The sequence below is a fragment of the Penicillium expansum genome (genome assembly GCF_000769745.1).
Source record: "Penicillium expansum strain MD-8 chromosome Unknown contig60, whole genome shotgun sequence".
NCBI lineage: Eukaryota > Fungi > Ascomycota > Eurotiomycetes > Eurotiales > Aspergillaceae > Penicillium > Penicillium expansum.
Window position 1 is genome coordinate 139,885 of NW_015971399.1, and position 21,937 is coordinate 161,821.

A 21,937-nucleotide genomic window follows, 5' to 3' on the forward strand; every position below is an offset into this window, starting at 1 on the left:
GAAGCTACTTAATTGATGATGACCCCACACCAACGGAGTTTTGAACGTTGTTTCTGTACAGCTTTATTTTCCAAGTCAAGGACCCCGCAGTGCCACAAACCACAACGCAGAACTTCATCAATATGGCCGTCGAAGTGAGAAAATATCATCTGTTACCTACAAATCTCATCCCCAACTCTCCCAGGCCTCTACTTCATTATAAGAACGTTTTGCCAAAGAATATCTACTCCTCACACTGCGACCCAGGCGAAGTTTGGCAAATTTTTACTAAGAATGGATGGAAAGTGAACTGGCTCTTTCGCTACAGTGACACGCAACTGTCCCACTATCATTCAAATGCGCATGAATGTATGGCTGTGCTTTCAGGAACGGCGAGCATCCGATTCGGCGTCGCCGACATGTCAGCAGACATGCACGAGAACACATATAACTCCGCTTGGGAGGAAGGAGGTCTCGTGCTGGAAGCCGAAGCGGGAGACGTGTTTATAATACCAGCCGGCGTGGCACACAAGACACATAATACTTTTCCCAAGGCCGACTTCGCGCTTTTGTCACCGGGGAAAGGACATGGTATCGAGGCTGATGATCCGAAAAAAGAACTATCCGAGATCAAACTGAATGGGTTTACAATGATGGGAGCCTATAGTGGAGGTGACTGGGACTTCATTGCAACTGGAGGGAATTTTGAAAGGGTGTGGGCGGTTCAGAAGCCGAAGTATGATCCTGTTTTTGGAAGCCATGAGATGGGGCTTTGTGCAAGGTGGCATGGAAGTAACCAGGAGCCCAAGGCTCGCCTATAAATGTCCATTGAGTGTATTTTACGATTAATCTTACCAGATTACTAATATTCATCCTTGCACCGGCATCGAACGTAGTATTAATTCTGCAACTGAAGTGGCAGACGGTTTCCGGTTGTACAAGTATACTTCACTATAGCTAGTCTATATGGGAAATATCAATCTAGGATATTGAATTCAAACTCGTACGGATAAATATAACAGATAATAGGAGTACCCCGCTCATCATTAAATAGATCTCAATTACTGAATATCTATAAGGGTGTGACATTGGCTTCACGATGGTGCTTCTAATATCAAGTATGCCAGATGCTGTGTACAATTTTGGGGAACAACATTGAGATGATATGATACTATACCTTTGTAATTCAGGAATTCCTTCTGAGAAAGGGAAATAAATTGCAAACTATGTTTGGTACTCCTTCGCCCTCTTGATTGCGGCAGAGACAGACGATTCAAGAATTGTTGAAAGTTGGCTCTCATGTAATCGCAATATCGCTTAACCTGTGATGCTTCCTGGAGCAGACAAAGACCACTGCAGTTGCTCAGGACTTGTTCCCGATAGCATCAAACTTGTCATTCCTCGAATACACTGAGATGCAATGGCAATGGCATGGTCTTTTAGAATACCTTCAGCGACAGCCCGCTGTAATATAACCTGCACGGCTGTCGTTGTCAATGCGTTGGAAAATGCACTCATACCAGTCGTAGCATCAAAGTAGTCATGAGTGACATGAAATACCCTGCCAACGGAGTTGAAGATCCACTCTGCTAGCTCTACCGCTTCTTTCTCTAGAGGGTTGCTGGTCTTGCCAATGAGGGTTGCTGATTCATATACCTCCGTTCCTATATGTTTGTTATCTCTAAGATACCACATACTCGCTATCCTATAGTTACTGACTATATAGTCAGCATCCTTTCCTAGTTTATATATCAACTCTCCTACAATCTATATATTGCACACCATCGTCTACCATCATAGATATCAATACCATAGTCGGTATTAGACGAAGAATTCGGAGGTCATCCGCCATAGAGGGTGCAGCAGTCTCTTTTCTATTTATGATCCGAGCTATTTCAGTTCGTAGAGTACGCGCAAGGATACTGATGATTATTTTATGCCTAAGCGATTTTCTCATTTCAGCTTCTGCGAGGACTTCATGGACTTTTTCTGGAGGGAACACAAAAAGAACAGCATCGGCATTCCTCACTGCTCCAGCATTATTTCCGCAAAAAAGGTCTGCGGGATCCAATCTGCCGTTGAACGATTTTTGAAGTTGGTTGTGTGCTTCATTATCGTTCAACACCACCATTGCTTTAGAAATTGGACTCCGAGACTTAGCAACCGATGGAAGCACAGCTCTAAGAAGGGCACTGCCAATGCGACCTGGCAAACTTGTTAGCGTTTGGATTTGGAAAAAAAAAGGAACGAAAAGGACACGAGGCAATGAAAAGGCATTCGCTAGGGTTAATTACTGCAGCCGAGAAAATCAAGGCGAAGTGAACGTTGAGTTGGAGCCATATTGGAGCAAAAATGGAGAACAAATTGATATCTCTAGGATACGCGAAGACAAAAAATTTAGAGCGGAGTAGCCTTTAGTATCACCGTTAAAAAAAATCTCCGACAAGGGGTCCGATGAGTTTCCCTAGATAAAAATGATCTACAGAGCATAGGATCTATTTATAGGTCTATTTTTGCGTAGGTCTTGTATCTCCAGTATCTCCAGTATTCTGACGTAGTAGGAACCGGAAGCCCACCTTTTTACCCTCCGAAAAATGCACCGCAGAAGAATCACTAAGAATTTGCTCGGTTAGTCTCAACTCGCTCTGCATAACAAATCTTAGGCAGTCGGAGGGGGTAGCCGAACCTCGGAAGCCATGCAGGAAATGGTAACACCCGGCATCAGATAAGGCCAATGAGTTTGACGGGACTAAGATATGACTACCTGCGCCCGGATATGGTGCCCGACTCATATTATCTCAATGCTCATCTTCGCCGGGCCGAGAAGTTCCCCCTCATGCCTCAAAACAATAAGAAACCACTCCCTGGTTCAGTTTTCCCTGAACTTCATTAGTATCGGAGTTTCAAGAATCACCATACAATTCGCATAAACGCCACAATGTCAACCGTGCAGTATCCAGAGCCAGTCAATGCCGATGGGGTATGTTTCTCCTGAAAAACATTGAGATGATGAAATTGACTGGTTATTAGCTTTCATATGAACCCGGATCGGAGGAAAGAAAGCTTCTGAAGACCGCTCTTGCAGAATTGGAGAATAAAGTTGCTGAAATCCCAAGCATTATCAATGGGGAACGCATTTTCACGGGTCGGAAGAGCAACCAAGTCAATCCTTGGAATCGATATGGCGCTCCATTAGCAGTATATCACGAAGTTGACGCGGAAACAATCAAGGCGAAAGCCATCCCGGGAGCCCTGGAAGCAAGAAAGACCTGGTCAAATACGCCTTTTAAACATCGAGCAGCCATCTACAGAAGAGCGGCCCACCTTGTTCAGTCTCCAAAATACCGATGGAAGATCCTGGCCGCGACTATGATTGGACAAGGGAAGACATGTGGACAGGCCGAAGGGGATTGCATCACTGAAGTTATCGATACTTTGAATTTCCATGTCCACTTCTGCGCCCAGCTCTACCAGCAGCAACCGCCTAAACAATTCGAATCCTCGTCGAGTAAATTGGATTATCGGGCCCTGGAAGGGTTTGTGCTCGCTGTCTCGCCCTTCAACTTTACGGCCTTGGGAGCGCACATTGCCTTCACGCCAGCTCTCCTAGGCAATGTCGTTCTTTGGAAACCTTCACCCATGGCGGTGTTTTCCAACTATATTCTGTACGAAATCATGGAGGAAGCAGGTCTGCCGAAGGGTGTGATTCAATTTTTGCCGACGGCCAACCCGCAAACAGTTGTTGAGCTCGCTCTTACCAATCCTCACTTCGCCGGTCTTCATTATACGGGCTCTTCGGCAGTCCTAAGATCCCTTCATGCTCAGATTGGCGCCAACGTGCATATCTATAAAAGTTTTCCCCGCATCGTTGGAGAAAGTGGAGGCAAAAACTTCCATCTTATCCACAACTCCTGCGCAGGTGACGTTGACTGGATTGCTTCTGCTGCAGTCCGCTCGGCATATGAGTTCCAGGGCCAGAAATGCAGTGCCTTGTCCCGAATTTACGTCCCACAGTCCATGTGGGATCAGGGTTCTTTGAGAGTGGCATTGGCCCTAGAAGCAGCTAAGATGACCCACGGTGACGACGTCAAACAGCTTCACCATCCTCTCGGACCTGTATGCTCGGAGGGCTCTTTTGAGCGATTTCAAAGATTTGTTCAGTCCGCCAAGGATGAAGGTCACGAATTGATCTACGGTGGCAACACAGATGGCAGCAAGGGGTATTTTGTTCAGCCTACCATCTTCAAAACCAAAGAAGGTGGCAATAATTCCGATTTGATGAGCAAAGAGCTCTTTGGACCTCTTTTTACAGTTCAGACATATGATGATTCCGCCCCAGGTGGCTTCGAAGATGTATGCGCGCTCATCGATGGCACATCCGAATACGCCTTGGCAGGTTCTGTCTTCGCCCGTGATAGACAGGCTATCAAAACTGCAGATGTGAAATTGAGAGATTCGGTCGGTATGTTCTGCATCAATGACAAAAGCACAGGTGCGGTTATTGGTGCGCATCCGTTTGGAGGAGCTCGTTCAAGTGGTACAAATGACAAAGCAAACTCAGTGAATGTTCTGCTGAGATTTTCAAGCATTCGCTGTGTGAAGGACAGTTATGTGACGGATAGCACCACTCTGTCTGCGTGCCATATTCCGGAATAGTTAGAGATCAATGGAGATAGGTAAAATATGTCGATTCAACAGTTGAGCCAATAACCTTTCGGAATCTTGAATTTTTTTTCTCGTAAATCAGATTTTACGATTCCTTAATAGTTCATCACTCAAGTAAAGCAATCCTTTGACCTTAGAACCGAGTGTGTTAATTAGACCTTCGTAAAGCCCACAAATGGGGGCCCAAGGCACAACCAGCAGTGGGCTATGGGCTACAATAGCTCATCATAGCTTATTAATGGGGTCTTATAGTCGCTGTATTTTACCCTTCTACTGTGTATTTAGAGTTTAAATCTAGGACAGAAAGTTACAGTAGCTATGTAAGTATATATTTCAAGTTTAAACAGAATCCAACAAGTAGAGGTCGAGATATCGCGAAAATAGAAGCTCGATATATATTTTCATACCATATATATATATATATATATGTGAGTACCACTATTGTCTAAGCAAACCCCAATAATTTAAAATTTAAACTAAATAACGCATTTTCTCGCGTATTTAAATGTGATATATAAATCTAACTAATTTTTAATCACGTATGAATCAAAATAATCAAATATCACCTTAATATAAGGGCTAGAAACGGGATCTAAATACAAGGTAATTAATTTTTCAAAATGTTTGCGTTGTTTAGTGCCAATTGGGCCCTAATTCAGCATATTGGCGGGTTAGGTTGGGTTGGGTTGGGCTATGGGCTTTGAGGGCTTTGCGGAGGCCTAGTGTCGACGGCCCCCACAGCACTTCTCCGAGAACAGCCTTTTGCGCTACACATTGCTCCGCTACGACTGTAAGGCATTGTAGAATGGACCCATCGCAATAGCAGTGTCGAGTCCACTAATAAACTTCTACCAGGTTGAAAATCTACGCAGATTCCGGCTTCAAGCTCGAAATAGTAGATGAGCTATCATTGTATATCCTTGACGACCCATGAGGGGGATGTGATACTAATCGATCTCGTCCAAATCCTTGTGCTATATGCATAGGGAAGATCGTGAGACACTTTCCAGAATCAGGATTTGCAAAAAATAATTCGGCTCCAAGTTATTCTTTTTACTTTCGTGAAATTGTTCGGACTGCAAATATTTGTCTTCAGTGGAGCTTTGGCAATCATCACATGATCAAGATAACGATCTTTAATTCATTTGATAAGTACATTAGATTTCTTAACGTGTAGAGGACATCTTTTTCGACTTCTCCGCCGCTGCTAGGATTGCACTTGTGAACGCTGAACGAATTCCAAGCTTTTCAAGTTCCAAGAGAGCTCGAATAGAGCATCCTCCAGGAGAGGCAATTTTTTCTCGTAGGACACTTGGATGATCTCCTGCAGGTACCAGTTTCATCATACCAATCGCACTGTTCACCACCAAATTCTGCACCTCCGGTCGCCTGACACCCTCGGCAACAGCAGCATCTAGCAATCCATCGATGGCAAGGAGCAGCAGCGAGCCGGCACAACCGACCAAGACTGCACATATATCAAAAGACTTCTCAGGAATCTGATGGGCCTCGCCGACCTGGCGAAATACCCAAGATGCAAGCTCGAGGTTCTCCTTGGTGGTGACGGGACTCGCGGTGTATAATGTCACAGCCTCTCGGATTCTAGCTGCCATATTGGGCATCGCACGGACAGACTGAAGCGACCTTTGACTGTTCGAGTCATCGCCATTTTCTCCGAAGGTAAGGCGGTTCAATTCAGCGATAGTAATGCCGGCCATGATGCTAAGGACAATTTTATCCTGCAAAGCCTCTTTGAATCCGGGAACTGCAAAGACGTCGGCTCTCTTGAAGGGCTTAAATGCCAATATCACTACATCTGCTTCTTGGATAGTGCGAATATTGTCATCCGCTGTGAAAACTGTGAGTCGCGATTTGTGATCAGAGAGGGCATTTTCGACGCGGGTTTGAGATGGCTCGGTTCCGACAGTGCAGATGAGGCGCTTGATTTGGAAAGCTTCTTCATCTTTTGGATCAAGAATACCAGTAGCAATTGCGGTTCCTAGGGTACCTAATTACCGACAAAGTCAGTCGTCTTATGCTTGAGCTGATGGAACGATATGATTCACTTACCACAGCCGATTATGGCAACCGTTAACTGATTGATGTTAATTCCCATCTTTGAAATAATCTGGAATAATTTAATTGAATAAAAAACACAATAGTTTCGACCAAGCCAAATATTTATCTATGCCCTCGAGATAATCTGCACCAGTCACACGTTTCGTCGTACTCGGACCGAGTCGGTTAAGATCTCGGCCCGGTATATAGATAAATAGACGGAGGCCCTACCCGAGTCTGGCGCTTATCGTGGTGGAACTACCGGATCACTGGATATAAACTGGCCAACGATTAGCAGGGCATAGCCGGGACTGTTTATCATGGCAAATATCTGAAAGTACATGCTAGCGACATTCACCAAATTTCCTTGTCTGACAAGGGCGTCCGGGTGGTCTAACTGATTATGTAATCTTCTATGATGTTGCGCCTAGCTACATGCCCTGTTGGAGAACCTGTAATGTTTTCATTCTGCGGCTGTACGGGTGTTCAATCCCTGGCTGACTCGTAGGAGTGGATTTTGCATGTAGTTACCAATCGCCATATTGCTTACATTCGTCAGTCTGGGATCGAAGATGAACTTTGTACTTTGGCAGAGCACACTCTATAAACACTTCACGTATGACGTATAACAACGAGGAGTCTAAGTTACTCCTCTCAAGTTTGCATGGTAACTTGAGTATCACATTAAGAAACTATGAAACACGATCTTTACATTTCAATATCACAGACCTACATCAATTTGTGAAAGGCAACAACCGACTCCGAATTTCACGACCCAGTCGAACTCTCTCTGCAATAGCACCGCCTCGTCCCGCTAGAACAGCTTTGTTCTCGGTGGCCCGTCTCGCTAAAAATGGCAGGCATTCTTTGAGGTCACCATAACTCATTGACTTAGGTATAAATTAGCATGAATGACATCGTTCATCGAGGGGAAGAAAAGTATGTACCTTAACAACTAGTGGAAATCCCCCCTCAGCCGTCAAAGACCCGGTAATCTTGTTGGTCAAGTCATCTTTCATACCTGCAAATTATTAGAATCATTACCACAAGCAATCCAAGAAAAATGAATAACTGACCATAAAGCTGCGCAAAGGCAATACTACCAGCAGTCTCACCGGATACTACAAGCTTGTTTGTATCGCCCTGGCGCTTGGCCATTCCATATTTCTCTAACAACTCGATCCCGCGGTCAATGCTGATAGAGTTGTGGGTGGCAAACACGACACTAATTCTGGAGTGACCAGTCTTTTGTATCTGCTCAGCTACAGTGGAGAGTGTCTTCTCAACCCCATAGTTGTAGGAGGCATCTGTTTCTGATTTGGTTTCCCAAACCGGCCCAGGACCCTCCCGTCCTTCTTCTTTCCATCTGGCAGCTTCTGTGACCATATAAGCACCTCTAACCTGTTTGAAAAGCAGCTTGTAACCCTTCTCATCCGCACGCTGAATCTGTTGGTCGAGAAGCTGGGGATATCTGCGCAGATAAGCCTGGAAAGAAGCTATACAAGTTGGGGGTCCTTCTGAGTTGTATCTTTGCATAAGTTCGTCGGTTAAAGAGTCAATCACAGGTTGATACCAAGTCTGCTCCGCATCAATCACAATGCGCACGTTGTTCTGTCTTGCCTTTGTAGCAATATTTTCCAATACTGCACGGAGGTTCAACAGCTCTTTCCGGTCCAAGTCTGTTACACTTTTGAGTGCCGCTTCCCAGTCACCATCATGGGGCAATCCCGGATACGGAACGTCTTTATCCAGGCCCTTCTCTTCTCTGGCCTTGAGAATGGCTCGAGAGCCATGGTAAAGCGCACTCGGGTTGGGAAGCAGACCCGTGATCTTGATTCGAACCCAGCAACGGCTGTCGCCACCAGTAGCGCTGGTGTTAGGCCAGAACTTTCGCGCCAATTCCCCTTGAGCCTCAATGGAAGATAAAACATGTTGTATTTGTTCAAGGATAAGTTGGGTCTGTTTGCTTGAGCCGTTAAGCTCAGCTTCGATGTTGTAGCCGAGAAGGGTACCGATTTTCTCATTGCGGAGGGCCTCAATCTTAGGCAGACATTCCGAAACCGTTTCACCACCCAGGAATTGATTGAAGAATGTTTCCATGACGACGGCTTTGGTGACTGAGTCGAGAATAGGAATTGCCGATAATACGCTGTACAGAGACTCGCTCATATCGACCCAAGCCGGCGAAGAGCAAAACGCAAAAGCACTGCAGAAATGCAGTGTTAGCCAATCTTCAAATAAACTCATAGTTCGGACTTACACCCAGCCCGAGAGAAGCTTGGACAATGGAACTGATGAAAGTGCCATTTTATCCCGTGGATCCTCCACATCTTCACCCTCGCCACGCCCAGACCACAATAGCCCAGCGATAGCTAAACTTGTCCCACCTGTAGCATATGCTATATTCTTAGAGCAGAAAGAATTCGTTTTGGCTCGGTTGGCTTTGCCTTTTATGACTTGCGATATTGAAGCTGATGCAGCAAATCCACGAAGTGGTCGTCGCCTGGCCACGTGAAGCAGATGATTTCTGGTGAAAACAAACATGATTGCACAATCTGCGGAGGGTAAACCTGTTGGCCTTGAGCTGGAAGTGAAGAAGAAGAAATCATCGACAGGATGGTAGATATGGGGGGAGAGAGTCGCTGGTTTGGAATCTCGGCCCGAGAAGGGTGGTATGAATTTCTCGGACCGAGATAACATTGTCGACATCGCTACGTATGTGGTAATAGATAGATAGATAGGCGAGAAGCACGAATGAAATCCATGGATATCTAGCTATCTACTTTTTAATCTACGTCTACTCTAGGTAGATATAACAGATAATCACATTATTGGTGCTCTTATCGTGAAGGTTCGTCAATTTCATTTTCAGCTGCAGACAAAGATCACAGACGATTTTTATTTTCTTTGCCAACAGGACAAGTTTGACTTGACGACGAAGCTTTTAAACGCCCAGGGTGTACTACTCTTATGTCAAAAACACGAGGCTACCAAGTCCGTTGTAGAGGATGTTTTTCTACTGGTAAAATGACGATCTTCCCCGCAAAGTTTACCCCGGTTCTTTCATCGGCCCGAGATGATAAGCTTATTCGACTCCACCGCGAGTCAAATGTTCTATGGGTGTTTAAATTGCGCGTTCAAATGCCCTTTCGGTTACCATGAAAATTTATCATCTTATGCATACTCACATTACAACATGAATCGATCCAAGAAAGACCAAATTCAAGATGACGGACATGATATCGACAATGGGGCTTTCCACGATTTGGCCCCTGATGAGAACCCCAAAGCTCCCTTCCAGGCACCGCAAGACTTGTTCAACAGCGAAGAGGGGGGTGATGTTGACTTCCGGAGCGTCTCATGGCAAGGGGCTGCTATCCTAATCGCCAAACTTCAGATCGGCCTAGGTGCTCTCAGTCTTCCATCCACCTTTCATGTCTTGGGATTCTTCCCTGGAGTACTGAGTTTCGTCATTCTGGCTGTTATCACAACTGTGGCGGGCTACGTTAGTGGAAATGCCAGGCAATATTATCCCCACATGCACAGTATCGGTGACGCCGCTGAGTTGCTTTTTGGAAAAGGAGCACGAGAATTAATCGGGGCTATCTACTACATCTATCTCGCTCTCGTCGCCGGAGCAGGTATGCTCACCACGTCTGTGGCACTCAACGCACTCTCTGATCATGGTGCTTGCACTATGGCCTTTCTCGCCGTCGCCTGTGGATCTGCCTTTATTGTCGGAACTGGTTTCCGTTCTCTGGAAAAAGTAGCCTGGATCAGTTGGATCGGCGTGGCCGGCATTATCTTCGCTATTTGGATAACTGCCATCGCCTGTCTTGCCAGAGATAGGCCTGCGGGGGCACCACCCGGGCCGTTCAACCTAGACATTCGTGTTTTGCCCAAGGCAAACTTTACCCAAGCTATGGCAGCAGTATCTACCCAGCTCTTTGCTTTGGGTGCGTCAGGAACCTTTTTCTCCGTTGCGGCCGAGATGAAGGAGCCCCACAAGTTCACGCGAGCTCTCCTTTGTGGCCAGTCTTTTATCGTTATAACCAACATCGCCATTTCGTCCATCATGTACGGCAAGATTGGCCAATACCTTGTAAGCCCCGCTCTGGGGTCAGCTGGGGTCTTGATTAAAAAGATCTCTTACGGTATTGCGTTTCCCGGATTATTGGTGACGGCCATTCTATGGAGCCACATTGCGGGCAAATATTGGTTCGTCAGAATTCTCCGCGGTACACGGCATCTTCAATCCAACACAGTCACCCACTGGGCCGTTTGGGTTGGGTCAATGACTATCACTGTTGTTTTTGGATTCATTATTGTCGGCGTTGTGCCTTTCTTCGACGATTTTCTCAGTTTGGTCGGCGCACTCTTTAATCCTGTTTTTACCAATGTCTTCCCTGGTCTCATGGTCCTCTTTTATTTGGGAGAACAACCTATCATAGCGAGCGAAAGAGTTCAGAGCGTGGAAACTGCAAAAACAATCTCGCCAATGATCTGGTTACCTATTGCTTTCAAAGCATATCGGAATGGGTGGAAACAAACCTTGGCACTTGCAGGTGGAATTTTCCTGATAGTTTCGGGACTTTTTATCATGATTGGAGGGACTTACTCATCTATCTTGAGTATACAAGCTTCGTATGATGATGGATCGGTATCGAGAGTCTTCTCATGTGGTGATAACTCTTAGGTGTCGAGAACGAATTCTTACATTTGGTATACTATGTATGTATTGGGCCAGATAGCACCGTCAAATTTGATCTTATCATGTTGTGGGAATGTTCTGAAGATGACAGCTACTACATCCGAAATCAATTTTTTATTTCTATGGTTTCATCCACACTCTGGGTAGATGGAGGCTTCGTTTACCCTGACCCCGTCGGGATTGATATCTAAGCTACCTCAATAGATACGGAAATGGAGGTGGCACAATAGCAGTCTGGCTATCCATAGAGATTGACAGAATAGAAGGAAATATACAAACAGCCTTGTGAGAGGTGAAAGAGATATTTTAGAAGGGATAAGATTGTGCTGGTCATAATGCTATATTTTGAATGGACAATTTGGTGAACAACGCATTCAGATGGTTGAATGATGCTGCGAGAATCCATGTCCAGGAAATCTGCACATGTTACAAGGCAATACTGCCCCAGGACCGCGAACTTAATACTGTCACTATATCCATCTCTACAATACCCATATGTATATACTTATCTCCTGTGCTACTTGTAGGTTACCGAGTCATTTTCCGCATTATTTCTTTCCCTACAAAAGTAAAATTGTATGTGTTGGGGATTCAACAAATTTGAGTCTTTTGGGATGTGTAATATTGCATATGTAACTATTAATTAAATAATGAGGATATGGAGTTCCAGTAATGACGAGCCCACCAAAGATGAAACGCATATCTTTTTCCCGCAAAACGGATAAGCATGTTGGATAACCAGTCGTTTGGCACATCAGTTGACCGGCTGGAACATCATTTTAGCCCTCTGGTGTGAGCGGGGACATAAGATAGGAATGTTCTCGGCAGATGTGGCAATTTGCGGGGAAAGCATGGGTAAGTTGACGTATAACCCCAAAATCGGACTGCAGCCGAGATAAGACCAAGTAACTGCCTAAGAGATACGTATGTAATCTGGAGCAGTGGGCCGGGCCGAGGGCAGTGCTATCTAGAGATAACTTTAGACCGAACCCCGGAAGGGTCATCCGACTTCGCAGCCGATCAGTGGTCCGTATGTAGATTATGCTTCAACTCCTAGTTCAAAGGGGGAATTGCTTCATATAAATAATAACTAAAAGCCTCTGGTTACCATCAAGTCAATAACCTTCTTCGTATCTTCCAAACAAACCTAAAACGACAACCCTTAAAAACATCAATATGCTAGGCCGCCTTGAAGGAAAGATTGCTCTTGTATCGGGCTCAGCCCAAGGATTCGGACGCGGAATCCTTGAGACCTTTGTCCGTGAGGGTGCACTAGTACTTGGACTGGACCTCCAAGCCACCGATGGTCCCGTTGATGGCTACTCCGAGGACGTGGCCTACCAGATCAAGGCTAATGTTGCCGAAGAAGCAAGTTGGATCAAAGCGGTAAGTTAAGCCAACTACGCTCAACAAGTCTCTCACTTGCTAGTACTATAATGCTGACCTTTTCGTATAGCTCGAAACCTCCATTTCAAAGTTCGGCAAAGCTCCGTCAATTGTCGTTCACAATGCCGGCTGGTCGTACCCCAACAAGTCTGGACTCGATGTGACCGTGGAAGAGTTTGACCGCCTATTTAACGTCAACGTCAGAAGCATCTATCTCGCTTCCAAGGTCCTCGTCCCTGAAATGAAAAAGAATGGCCCGGGTTCCACCGTTGTGATTTCTAGCGAGAATGCTATCCGCCCCGGTGCTACCCAGACATGGTATAACGCTACGAAGGCGGGTGTCTCTTCGGCCACAAAGTCGATGGCCTTGGAATTTGCCAGAGACCAACTGCGCTTCAATACCATCTGCCCGACCTCCGGAAACACACCTCTGTTGAACAAGTTCGCTGGTATCGCAGATGGGCCAGTGCCTGCGGAGATCATCAAGGCAAAGTGCGAGTCGATTCCAATCGGTCGCCTTGTAGAGCCGTCTGATGTTGCGAACGTCGCTCTCTTCTTAGCGGAGCCTGCAAGCTCAATTATCAGTGGGGTTGAGATTCTGGTTGATGGTGCACGCTGTGTATAGAGACCATAAGAATTGAGGTTGGGCTTGACACAGGTCGCCGACGGAATTTGTTGCCTATTATTGGACTGGTTTTTATAAGCTCCCGATATTGTGACTACAATTAGAGACATCTTTCTGTAAATATAATCTGATCATGACACTTGCACCTGGATTTGTAGTTGACTACTAAAAATACATAGACTCAAAAGGACGTCTCCACACTGAGGTTTGTACAGAATAAGTTTTCATATTTTACTTATGTGTGAAGTATGTGTGAAGTAGGAATTATTCCATTAACTTATAGTCACTATTATATGTACCGAATAATCTTTTCCAGATGGGCGACGGGCCCGTGCGGGGAGATCTTGTTCTTGCTCAATGAACACCGAACTCTGAACATGATCCCCAATATTTCTTTCTCTGAAACGACCTAGGATATCTGGGATATTGTAAGTCGTTTGGACTATTAATCTGATAAATACATGAGCACGCAGAGTTTGGCTCGCAGTGCGAATGACCAAACAGATGTTATGGGTCAACTGCAAGATGAGTGACTCGATAGTTCCTCCCTTAGATGAACTATGAGCTGAGCGATGAGCCGCGCCATCTCCTCCAATCCCAACTTCGCTCTATCCCATCATCGTGCTTCTCCCAGCTTGATCGGACAATATCTCTGGAGAGTGTGACACTGCCATGTTCGGAGTAACTCTCCACTCGGTCATACTGTTCACTGACCATATCTCGGTCGACAGGTCGGATAGCTGCCAATCCGCTCAAAAAGAGCGGAATAATGACAAGCGGCACTAGGTCAGGGCCTTCGACTTCCGATATATTGAACATGGCATAGTGCAAAGCGTCTTGGACCTTTTCTCCGCCAATGTCATCTGGGTGTACGATGATGTAGGTCCAGATAAACAACGCAAACTTATAGGACTCGTATAAGTTGCCACGCTCGTTTATGAGATCTGTTCCTGCCGGGTGCCAGTCATCAAGATCGTGCCATATATGAACTGCAGCCGAAATGATGAGTGGGCTTAGGTTGAATTCTCCATTTTCAGTGCAGTGCAGAGAATTAACCCTCTGCATCAGATCAAATAGATGATTGCCCGGTCCCAAGGCAACGGCCTGGTTGTACTGAGCCCTATGTATCATTGTATTAGAAATAGGGCCTGGTGCATGGTCTGCAGAGGAATCAAGTATACCGACTTGCCTGGTATTTAAAACGAAGTCGAAAAAGAAATCAAGAAGAAACGTATCCATTGCCCTGATCAACGTTTCTGAGTTCAACTTATGCGATGTTCAAGCGGAAATGAAATAGAAAGAAAAGAAATATAAAAAGGTCCCAAACTTGCGAAAGGAAAAGAGTCCAGAATATTCAAGCTCTTGCCATTTGTTGAGCGCTGTATTCGGACATGAAAGTTTTCTTTTCTAGCAGTGGGTTTGTTGAACGACAGTTTTAGGAAAGCAGTTGCATTATTAGTGCTGCCAGAGAAGATAAACAATGTGTTCAATGCATCTTCTTTTGACACATAATCTCCCTGGTACATGAGCGCTTGTGGCGGTTAGCTTTAAACCCAGTGCATGTGCTTTTTACGTAACCTGGTGGCTCTTTTGTGGATCACATCGGCCAATCTTGAAGCATCATCTTTAGTTCTCAGACCGAGATACCGACGGGGAAGTCGGATGGCTCTTCCGTGTTTTGGTCACCCTTAAGTCTCACATAACTATATGACTGTACGCCATATCTCTCGACCTGGTCTATCTGATGTGCCAGAAAACAAAGTTACGTGGTCTGTACTCGAGTATACAGGTGGAGCTCGGGGTTGATTACTGATGTTATTGTATTAGGCACGTCACTTTCCCGTGTTTCCCCACGAATCCCCAGACCCGCGAAGAAATTTCGACTTTTTGTCTTTGCTCAGATAACAAGGGTATGGAGATCACCTCAAGTCTTTTCCGACACCCCGCAATAGAAAGATCGTAATCGCCATGTAATAGCTCCGTCCTATCACGTCGATAATCCTCAAAGGCAGCCTGAAGAGTTACAGTGTCTACAATTCCATCTGACTCGAAAAATGGCCCCGGAGGTCAACAGCGCATGAAATTGGTTGCATAGAGATACAACATCTTGCACGCCGTTATTAAAACCCAGCCCTACGTTTGGGGCTGTTGATGTATACGATGGTAGACGATGGTGTACAATATGTAGATTGTGGGAGAGTTAATGTACAAACTAGGAAAGGAGACTGACTATATAGTCAGTAACTATGGGATGGCGAGCCTGTGGCATCTGAGAGATAACAAACAGGGGTGAACTTGTGACAAGCATCGCCTACAAGGACTAGTCGTCCGCTTCAGCTGATATGATCGAACACTCCCTCTTCCAGGTTTGCCATACCAGTGAGAAGAGAAGGATCCTGGAGAACATCTCCAACCTTGAGCTTTTCGGTGAGGGACCACTCTGCGAAATTTGCCGCAAAAGAGCGAACGTCCTTGTCATCGTAGATGACTCTTTCGTTTTGAGGACTGTTGAGGCTTTTCATATAAGAATACCCAGCCTTTCTCACGGCCATCATATAAACGACCGAGCGATCCTGATCTTGAGTCTCATAGCTGTCGCCGGGATGTGAACTGAGGTGGAAGGAAGCTCAGAGGCATCTATAACTTGCTGTATAGGGCAATTCAGATTCCAATTCAGAGTCCCAAGCTGGTGACAGGGCTGGATCCGCTTCAAGAGCACGCTGTCGCATCACTGATCTGGTCTTTGAATGGACGCCCTCTGCACCGATGACAATAAAGCATCTCAGAGAGGTCCCGTCTGTGCACAAGACTTCCGCATTGGTTGCAGTCACAATGATATTTTCCAACTTTTTGTTGGTGAGAAAACAGGCCTTTACGGATTCAGGCAAGCCATCATACAGGGCCCAAATGAGGTGAGCTCGAAGAAAGGCAACGATAGAGAGCAGCCATAACCATTGTATGTGTAAGCGCCCCGCCCAAAAGCGAAAGAGCTTCACCGCTGGATCAAAAGACTGGCGTGCCAGGTTAAATCACTCGCAGGGAATTGTATTAATCAAGCAAAAAGCTGGAAAACCACAATACTGGATACATAATTTTTTTTAAGAGCCTCAAAGCATATGACCGGGTAAACTGCTTGGTCTTTCCGCCAAAGCCCTCTGAATGGTGAAGGAAGGTTGCTCCAATCGCTAGCAATGTATCTAATACGCCAAACTGATGGAAGACACGAAGAGTATGTGGGCTAAGTGGTCTTTTCATTCTAGAAGTGCTTTATTCTCCGTGCCATAATCTAATATCAACATACTACGAAGATATGGAGCCCGTGTCCGCAATTCAGTGCAATTCTAACTCAATATCCGTCAACCTTAAGTTCAAGATCACGTCCCGTGTGTTGATAAGCAACCTTTTCCCAGATCTGCAAGACGTCGTTGCTTATTTCAAATGCTTGAAGATCCCAATCACATAACCAAGTCACCTTCGCCACTCCGTCCCTCACTTCATACCGAAACCCGAGCATGTTGATGCATTCTACCACTTCGACTTTCATAATGATCAGTTTGGGCATCCGAAGAGCAGCCTTGCCAACTGCTAGAAAATATTGATTGAACATTTCGTGATTGGGCTTTCTGCGAAACCATCTGTTCCTGCGCTGCTCAGGGGGAACCCAATCGAGATCAGTGTTATCCATTTCTTCGTAGATTGTCAGGTCGATGGTGGGATCTTGATACGTCAAGATCTGTTCTGGCTCCTTCTTTTCGAACATGCGAGTCCCACCTGGTGTTATGGGCACGTAGCTCAACGTCATCCTCTTTAGCTCTGACCAGGTGGGAAGCTCGGTATTGTCCTTATCCTTATCCAGTGTAACTAGGGGCCAGAATACCTCTCTTCCGAATACACCTCGATCCGCGTGGAGTTCCCTCAGTCGTTGTGAAAGTTCATGCAGGCGTGAGCTCAGAGGGTCTGGATTTCCTTCCACCGTTAAGGTTGGTGGGGGATAAAATTCATCGGAAGGTTCATCGAAGGGGAAGTCAAGGGTGAGGCAGGTTAAGCTGCGAGGCCACCGGGGAATTGAGTCAGCGAAGTCTAGGTTTGCGGTTAGCTTATACGTTATTATATACGAACCTTCCTTGGATAGCAAACCTTTCCGGTGGCGGTATCTGAGTTCTGGATTCCACGTGGAACGGTCATCCAAATAGAGCGTCAGATCGTGGAGTCGAGGTAACTTTTCCATGATGAGAGAACATGAAACAGGTTCGATTTTCCTCAAATCGTCTCTTCTGATCTGGCCTCCTGTGACCACAAGGCAATTGATCAGAGGTACAGATGCGCATCGAACACCAACAAGGTTCTCGTCAAATTGGAGCCATGACCTCTCAAATCTCTTATCTAGAAAATCGTGGGACTCTCGCGCACGCAACCGCCGCTCCTCCCAAGCTTCGGGAGGTTGGGCACTTTTATCATCTGGCGACTGTGTCTCGATATAAACTGCAAAGACCTTACCGTCTCTTCTTGGCCATTTGCTCAAAGTATCGAACAGCGACTGGATGGAGGCTGTAAAGATCTTGTTATTGCGTCGCTGTTCATCCTCATTCTCGTAACGGCAGTGCGCGTCCCCATGGTCATAATACCGCTCCAGCTCGACTGTCAAGTCGATGCTTTGAACTAGGCTCCTCGTCCTCACCCATGATCGGCGGTTGAAATGTGCCAATCGTGCTCGCGTGCTGAGGTTGATGTGTTCGAAAATGCATTTTTCGAATACCTCCTGCCACTCACGATTGACGGCAGCAAAGGGTGCCAATTTCAACCTGTCTTCCTCTTCCGCTTCAGCGATGAGGTACCCGAGAATGATAATTTTTATCTCTAGTGGAAGAAGGGAAAAAGCCATAGTTTTGTTGGAACTTTGAGAGAAAAAGTTGAAGAATGATTAGTTGGCATAACCAATGTGAGAGAGAGAGGAGGGAAAAAGAGAAAGGGGAGAAGCTAGATCTATTAAGCTGTTTAATTGTTATACAAGTTTGAAACCTGAGGCATCGACGGGATCCTTCACACAAAGACGAGGCTCAATTCAAAGGGACGGGTCAAACAACAAAACTCCATCAAACGCCGTGATTCACATAGGGCGTGGGTTTTAGGACTACCTAGGTACGGAGTAGTGTCACCTAGGTAGTGTCACACCCGTTAGTACGTACCAATCACACACTCTTTCTCAACAGATATGGACACTCTAGGGCCAGATGTGCTTAAAAAACCTGTCCGGCATTGGGAGAGAGCTATGAAGCCGAGATTGGGATCACAAAAGTGTGAGTTTTGTTAGATGCTAGTAATCCTTCATCTGATACCTCAAGCTTCAGTTTTATATAATGCTTCAAGCCTCCCACGTGATATCAGACCCCTGCAATGTGGTAGGAATGCAGGGCAAAGATCGTCCCTTTCTGAATTGGGGCAATGCACTTTTGAAAAACCCCAAATCTGACATAAAAGCGCCCATGAATCACGCCATCAAACCATCCAATCGAAGTCGAAAGAAAGACATCCTGGAATAAAGTTAATATAGAAGCCGCTGCGTGGGATTTGTTTATATGGAGTTTCCCACCTGATGAGGGTTAGAGGGGGAATGCGGGCAGTCAGGGTATAAACGCTTATACCACCCTGCCACGTTCCTACCTCTTTCCTGATTTCAACACGACATGTCAGAAGTGACCAAATTGCCTGGCGTCGAGCCAACGGCGACACAGGGTCCAGTTGTTCCTCGAGATGAGGGTCCCGACGCAAACTATAAAGCCAAAGCTGAGGCTCTCAACCGCGCAATCCAGACGATCGGAATGGGCCGATACCAATGGCAGCTCTTCGTGGTGATCGGATTTGGCTGGGCGAGCGACAACTTGTGGCCCACTGTTACCTCCCTGATTCTTCCCGCAGTATCAAATGAGTTCCATCCCTCGAAAGCGCCACTGTTGACACTCGCGCAAAACATCGGGTTGCTGGTCGGCGCTGTGTTTTGGGGATTCGGGTGCGATGTCTTCGGTCGCAGATGGGCGTTCAACTTGACGATCGGAATCACGGCGGTGTTTGGCCTGATTGCGGCAGGGTCGCCCAATTTCGCAGCCATTTGTGTGTTTGCGGCTTTGTGGTCTATCGGCGTCGGTGGGAATCTGCCGGTTGATTCGGCCATCTTCCTTGAGTTCCTACCTGGATCACATCAGTACCTGTTGACGATCTTGTCGATTGACTGGGCTTTGGCACAGGTGGTGGCCACATTGATCGGTTGGCCGTTGCTTGGGTATAGGACTTGCGGTTCAGCAGAAGGATGTACGAAAGCTGATAACATGGGGTGGCGATGGTTCATGATCGCGATGGGTGGTATCGCGATGATCATGTTCGTCGGTCGGTTTGTGTTTTTCACGATTTTCGAGTCGCCCAAATACCTCATGGGAAAGGGTAGGAATGAGCAGGCTGTGGAGGTTGTCCACGAAGTTGCCAGAAGGAATGGGAAGACATCTGATTTGACCAGAACTGAAGTTGACGCCTTGGACCAGGGCGAAATACAGCATTTCACCGCGGCAGACATCGTCCGCCAACGTCTAGAAACCGTGCAGTTTGATCATATCCGCGCTCTTTTCGATACCCCCAAGCGAGCATGGGCTACAACATTGATCATCCTCGTCTGGGCATTTATTGGCCTCGGTTTCCCACTCTACAATGCCTTCCTTCCATACATCCAGCAGTCCCGAGGTGCTGAATTCGGTGATGGATCGACATACATCACATATCGGAACTCGTTGATTATTGCCGTGATGGGAATCCCAGGCTGCCTTCTTGGTGGAGTGCTGGTTGAACTACCAGGCTTTGGCCGTAAGGGTGCTCTCTGCAGTTCGACAGCTATCACTGGGGCCTTCCTTCTTGCGTCGACAACAGCTACCACATCGAATGCTCTGCTAGGTTGGAACTGTGCCTTTAATTTCATGAGTAGTCTCATGTACGCCGTGTTATATGCCTACACGCCCGAGATATTTCTCACCAAGGACCGGGGTACAGGGAACGCATTGACCGCGTCTGCGAATCGGATCTTTGGTATTATGGCTCCTATCATTGCCATGTTCGCTGATCTCACAACCGCTGCTCCTGTTTATGTTAGCGGGGCACTGTTCATCGCAGCGGGCATTCTTGTTTTGTTCATGCCATATGAGTCTCGCGGAAAGGCTAGTCTGTAATATGCCGATAGAATTTGTCGGACATGAGATCATCCAGCTACAGTTAATATAAAATATCCTGGCCAGGTCCACCCAATCGAAGCTTCGGATAGAAAATGACATCATACCCCTGGACTCTCCCAATTAGAGAACAACATCACAACAACTAGCCCTCACCACTCATGCACCATTCGCCACAGTCATTTAATATAACAGACTTTCTAGAAACAGTCTGTCAGCCACTGCCCACAGACGACCGGAGAATATCAACCAATAAGGACGTCCCATTATCCCTTTGCGAAGGACATGGGGTAGAGCCATACGTCAGATGGATACATCCAAGATATGAAACTCGATCACGGTGGCTGCCAGAAAGTAGCCGATGTTGCACCCATTATATCATGGCTATGTAACCGGTTCCAGGGCGTGGTGTTGATATAAATAAAGACAGTGATGCCTGCAACTCTACCATAATCTCGATAACACTGAATGAATATCAAAACACTCGATATTTACATTTCCTACAACAAAAATTATACATAATCTTCCACAATCTCATACCATGTCCAACGAACAGAACCGTACGTTCCCTATGCACACACCCAAACTCAAGCCCAATCCCAACTAACCAAATATCGACAGCCGGACTCCTCGGCGGCCTCGGCGATACCTTGGGCAAGACAGTCGGCGGCGTGACAAACACACTAGGTAGCACAGTTGGCGGTCTCGGCTCAACCGTGGGCACCGCAACATCAGGCCTTGGACAGACCGTGTCGGGCGCGACGGAGGGCGTTGGTAATACGGCGAAGAGTGCAGGACAGGGCGTGCAGAGTGGTGTGTCCAGTCTTGGGGGGCAGAAACAGACCGGGGATAACCCGCTTGGGTTGAATCGATAGGTTATTGATTGTTTTGGGTGTTATTATTGGTTAGCGAATACATGATACAGGCCCACGTGCCTTTCTTTTTCTTTTATCTGATGTATCGGGGATATTGGAATATGCCTAAGATCTAGGCCATGAGATTAAAATTTATCTGGTAGTACGCATCACAGAAATTGACAGTCATAGGAATACTGGTGGAAAACCCCTTGTTTGAATCCATCGTTAATTAGGCTCATGTGGTCTACTGTATGTACCGACCAACCCTCTTATATATGCCTTCCATAGAGAACAAATTGGGATAGCTGGGAGCACTCTCGGTCAGCTAGCCAATAACAGAGGATTCAGATGCCATTGGCTTTTTCCTCAACAAGATAATCGGGATCGCGTGGATACTATACAGCCATTTCAGTGCTCGCAGCTCATAGTTAGGCAATAGGTACAGCCC

The 21,937-nt window shown here is 46.3% G+C and overlaps 10 protein-coding genes across 10 annotated transcripts; 6 read left to right on the top strand and 4 right to left on the bottom strand.

The window, feature by feature from the left end:
* Positions 1 to 122: 122 nt before the first annotated feature.
* Positions 123 to 800, top strand: PEX2_023100 (cupin domain-containing protein; the record flags this gene model as incomplete). The annotated part of the gene is made up of 1 exon (XM_016739585.1): positions 123 to 800. One exon carries the CDS (start codon positions 123 to 125, stop codon positions 798 to 800), a length of 678 nt encoding a protein of 225 aa, XP_016596329.1.
* Positions 801 to 2,917: 2,117 nt separating this feature from the next.
* Positions 2,918 to 4,635, top strand: PEX2_023110 (Aldehyde/histidinol dehydrogenase; the record flags this gene model as incomplete). Its single annotated transcript, XM_016739586.1, has 2 exons — positions 2,918 to 2,959; positions 3,010 to 4,635. 2 exons carry the CDS (start codon positions 2,918 to 2,920, stop codon positions 4,633 to 4,635), a joined length of 1,668 nt encoding a protein of 555 aa, XP_016596330.1.
* Positions 4,636 to 5,810: 1,175 nt separating this feature from the next.
* PEX2_023120 (pyrroline-5-carboxylate reductase family protein) lies at positions 5,811 to 6,760 on the bottom strand (the record flags this gene model as incomplete). Its single annotated transcript, XM_016739587.1, has 2 exons — positions 5,811 to 6,652; positions 6,715 to 6,760. 2 exons carry the CDS (start codon positions 6,758 to 6,760, stop codon positions 5,811 to 5,813), a joined length of 888 nt encoding a protein of 295 aa, XP_016596331.1.
* A 676-nt stretch (positions 6,761 to 7,436) lies between these two features.
* On the bottom strand, positions 7,437 to 9,411 carry PEX2_023130 (Proline oxidase; the record flags this gene model as incomplete). Its single annotated transcript, XM_016739588.1, has 4 exons — positions 7,437 to 7,592; positions 7,650 to 7,723; positions 7,779 to 8,908; positions 8,963 to 9,411. The coding sequence occupies 4 exons, from the start codon at positions 9,409 to 9,411 to the stop codon at positions 7,437 to 7,439; spliced, it is 1,809 nt and encodes a 602-aa protein (XP_016596332.1).
* A 487-nt stretch (positions 9,412 to 9,898) lies between these two features.
* On the top strand, positions 9,899 to 11,398 carry PEX2_023140 (Amino acid transporter, transmembrane; the record flags this gene model as incomplete). The annotated part of the gene is made up of 1 exon (XM_016739589.1): positions 9,899 to 11,398. The coding sequence occupies one exon, from the start codon at positions 9,899 to 9,901 to the stop codon at positions 11,396 to 11,398; it is 1,500 nt and encodes a 499-aa protein (XP_016596333.1).
* Positions 11,399 to 12,589: 1,191 nt separating this feature from the next.
* On the top strand, positions 12,590 to 13,424 carry PEX2_023150 (Glucose/ribitol dehydrogenase; the record flags this gene model as incomplete). The annotated part of the gene is made up of 2 exons (XM_016739590.1): positions 12,590 to 12,799; positions 12,870 to 13,424. 2 exons carry the CDS (start codon positions 12,590 to 12,592, stop codon positions 13,422 to 13,424), a joined length of 765 nt encoding a protein of 254 aa, XP_016596334.1.
* Positions 13,425 to 13,982: 558 nt separating this feature from the next.
* Positions 13,983 to 14,555, bottom strand: PEX2_023160 (uncharacterized protein; the record flags this gene model as incomplete). Its single annotated transcript, XM_016739591.1, has 1 exon — positions 13,983 to 14,555. One exon carries the CDS (start codon positions 14,553 to 14,555, stop codon positions 13,983 to 13,985), a length of 573 nt encoding a protein of 190 aa, XP_016596335.1.
* Positions 14,556 to 16,770: 2,215 nt separating this feature from the next.
* Positions 16,771 to 18,306, bottom strand: PEX2_023170 (uncharacterized protein; the record flags this gene model as incomplete). Its single annotated transcript, XM_016739592.1, has 1 exon — positions 16,771 to 18,306. One exon carries the CDS (start codon positions 18,304 to 18,306, stop codon positions 16,771 to 16,773), a length of 1,536 nt encoding a protein of 511 aa, XP_016596336.1.
* An 802-nt stretch (positions 18,307 to 19,108) lies between these two features.
* Positions 19,109 to 20,632, top strand: PEX2_023180 (putative sugar transporter; the record flags this gene model as incomplete). Its single annotated transcript, XM_016739593.1, has 1 exon — positions 19,109 to 20,632. One exon carries the CDS (start codon positions 19,109 to 19,111, stop codon positions 20,630 to 20,632), a length of 1,524 nt encoding a protein of 507 aa, XP_016596337.1.
* A 541-nt stretch (positions 20,633 to 21,173) lies between these two features.
* PEX2_023190 (uncharacterized protein) lies at positions 21,174 to 21,507 on the top strand (the record flags this gene model as incomplete). The annotated part of the gene is made up of 2 exons (XM_016739594.1): positions 21,174 to 21,192; positions 21,254 to 21,507. The coding sequence occupies 2 exons, from the start codon at positions 21,174 to 21,176 to the stop codon at positions 21,505 to 21,507; spliced, it is 273 nt and encodes a 90-aa protein (XP_016596338.1).
* Positions 21,508 to 21,937: the final 430 nt, after the last annotated feature.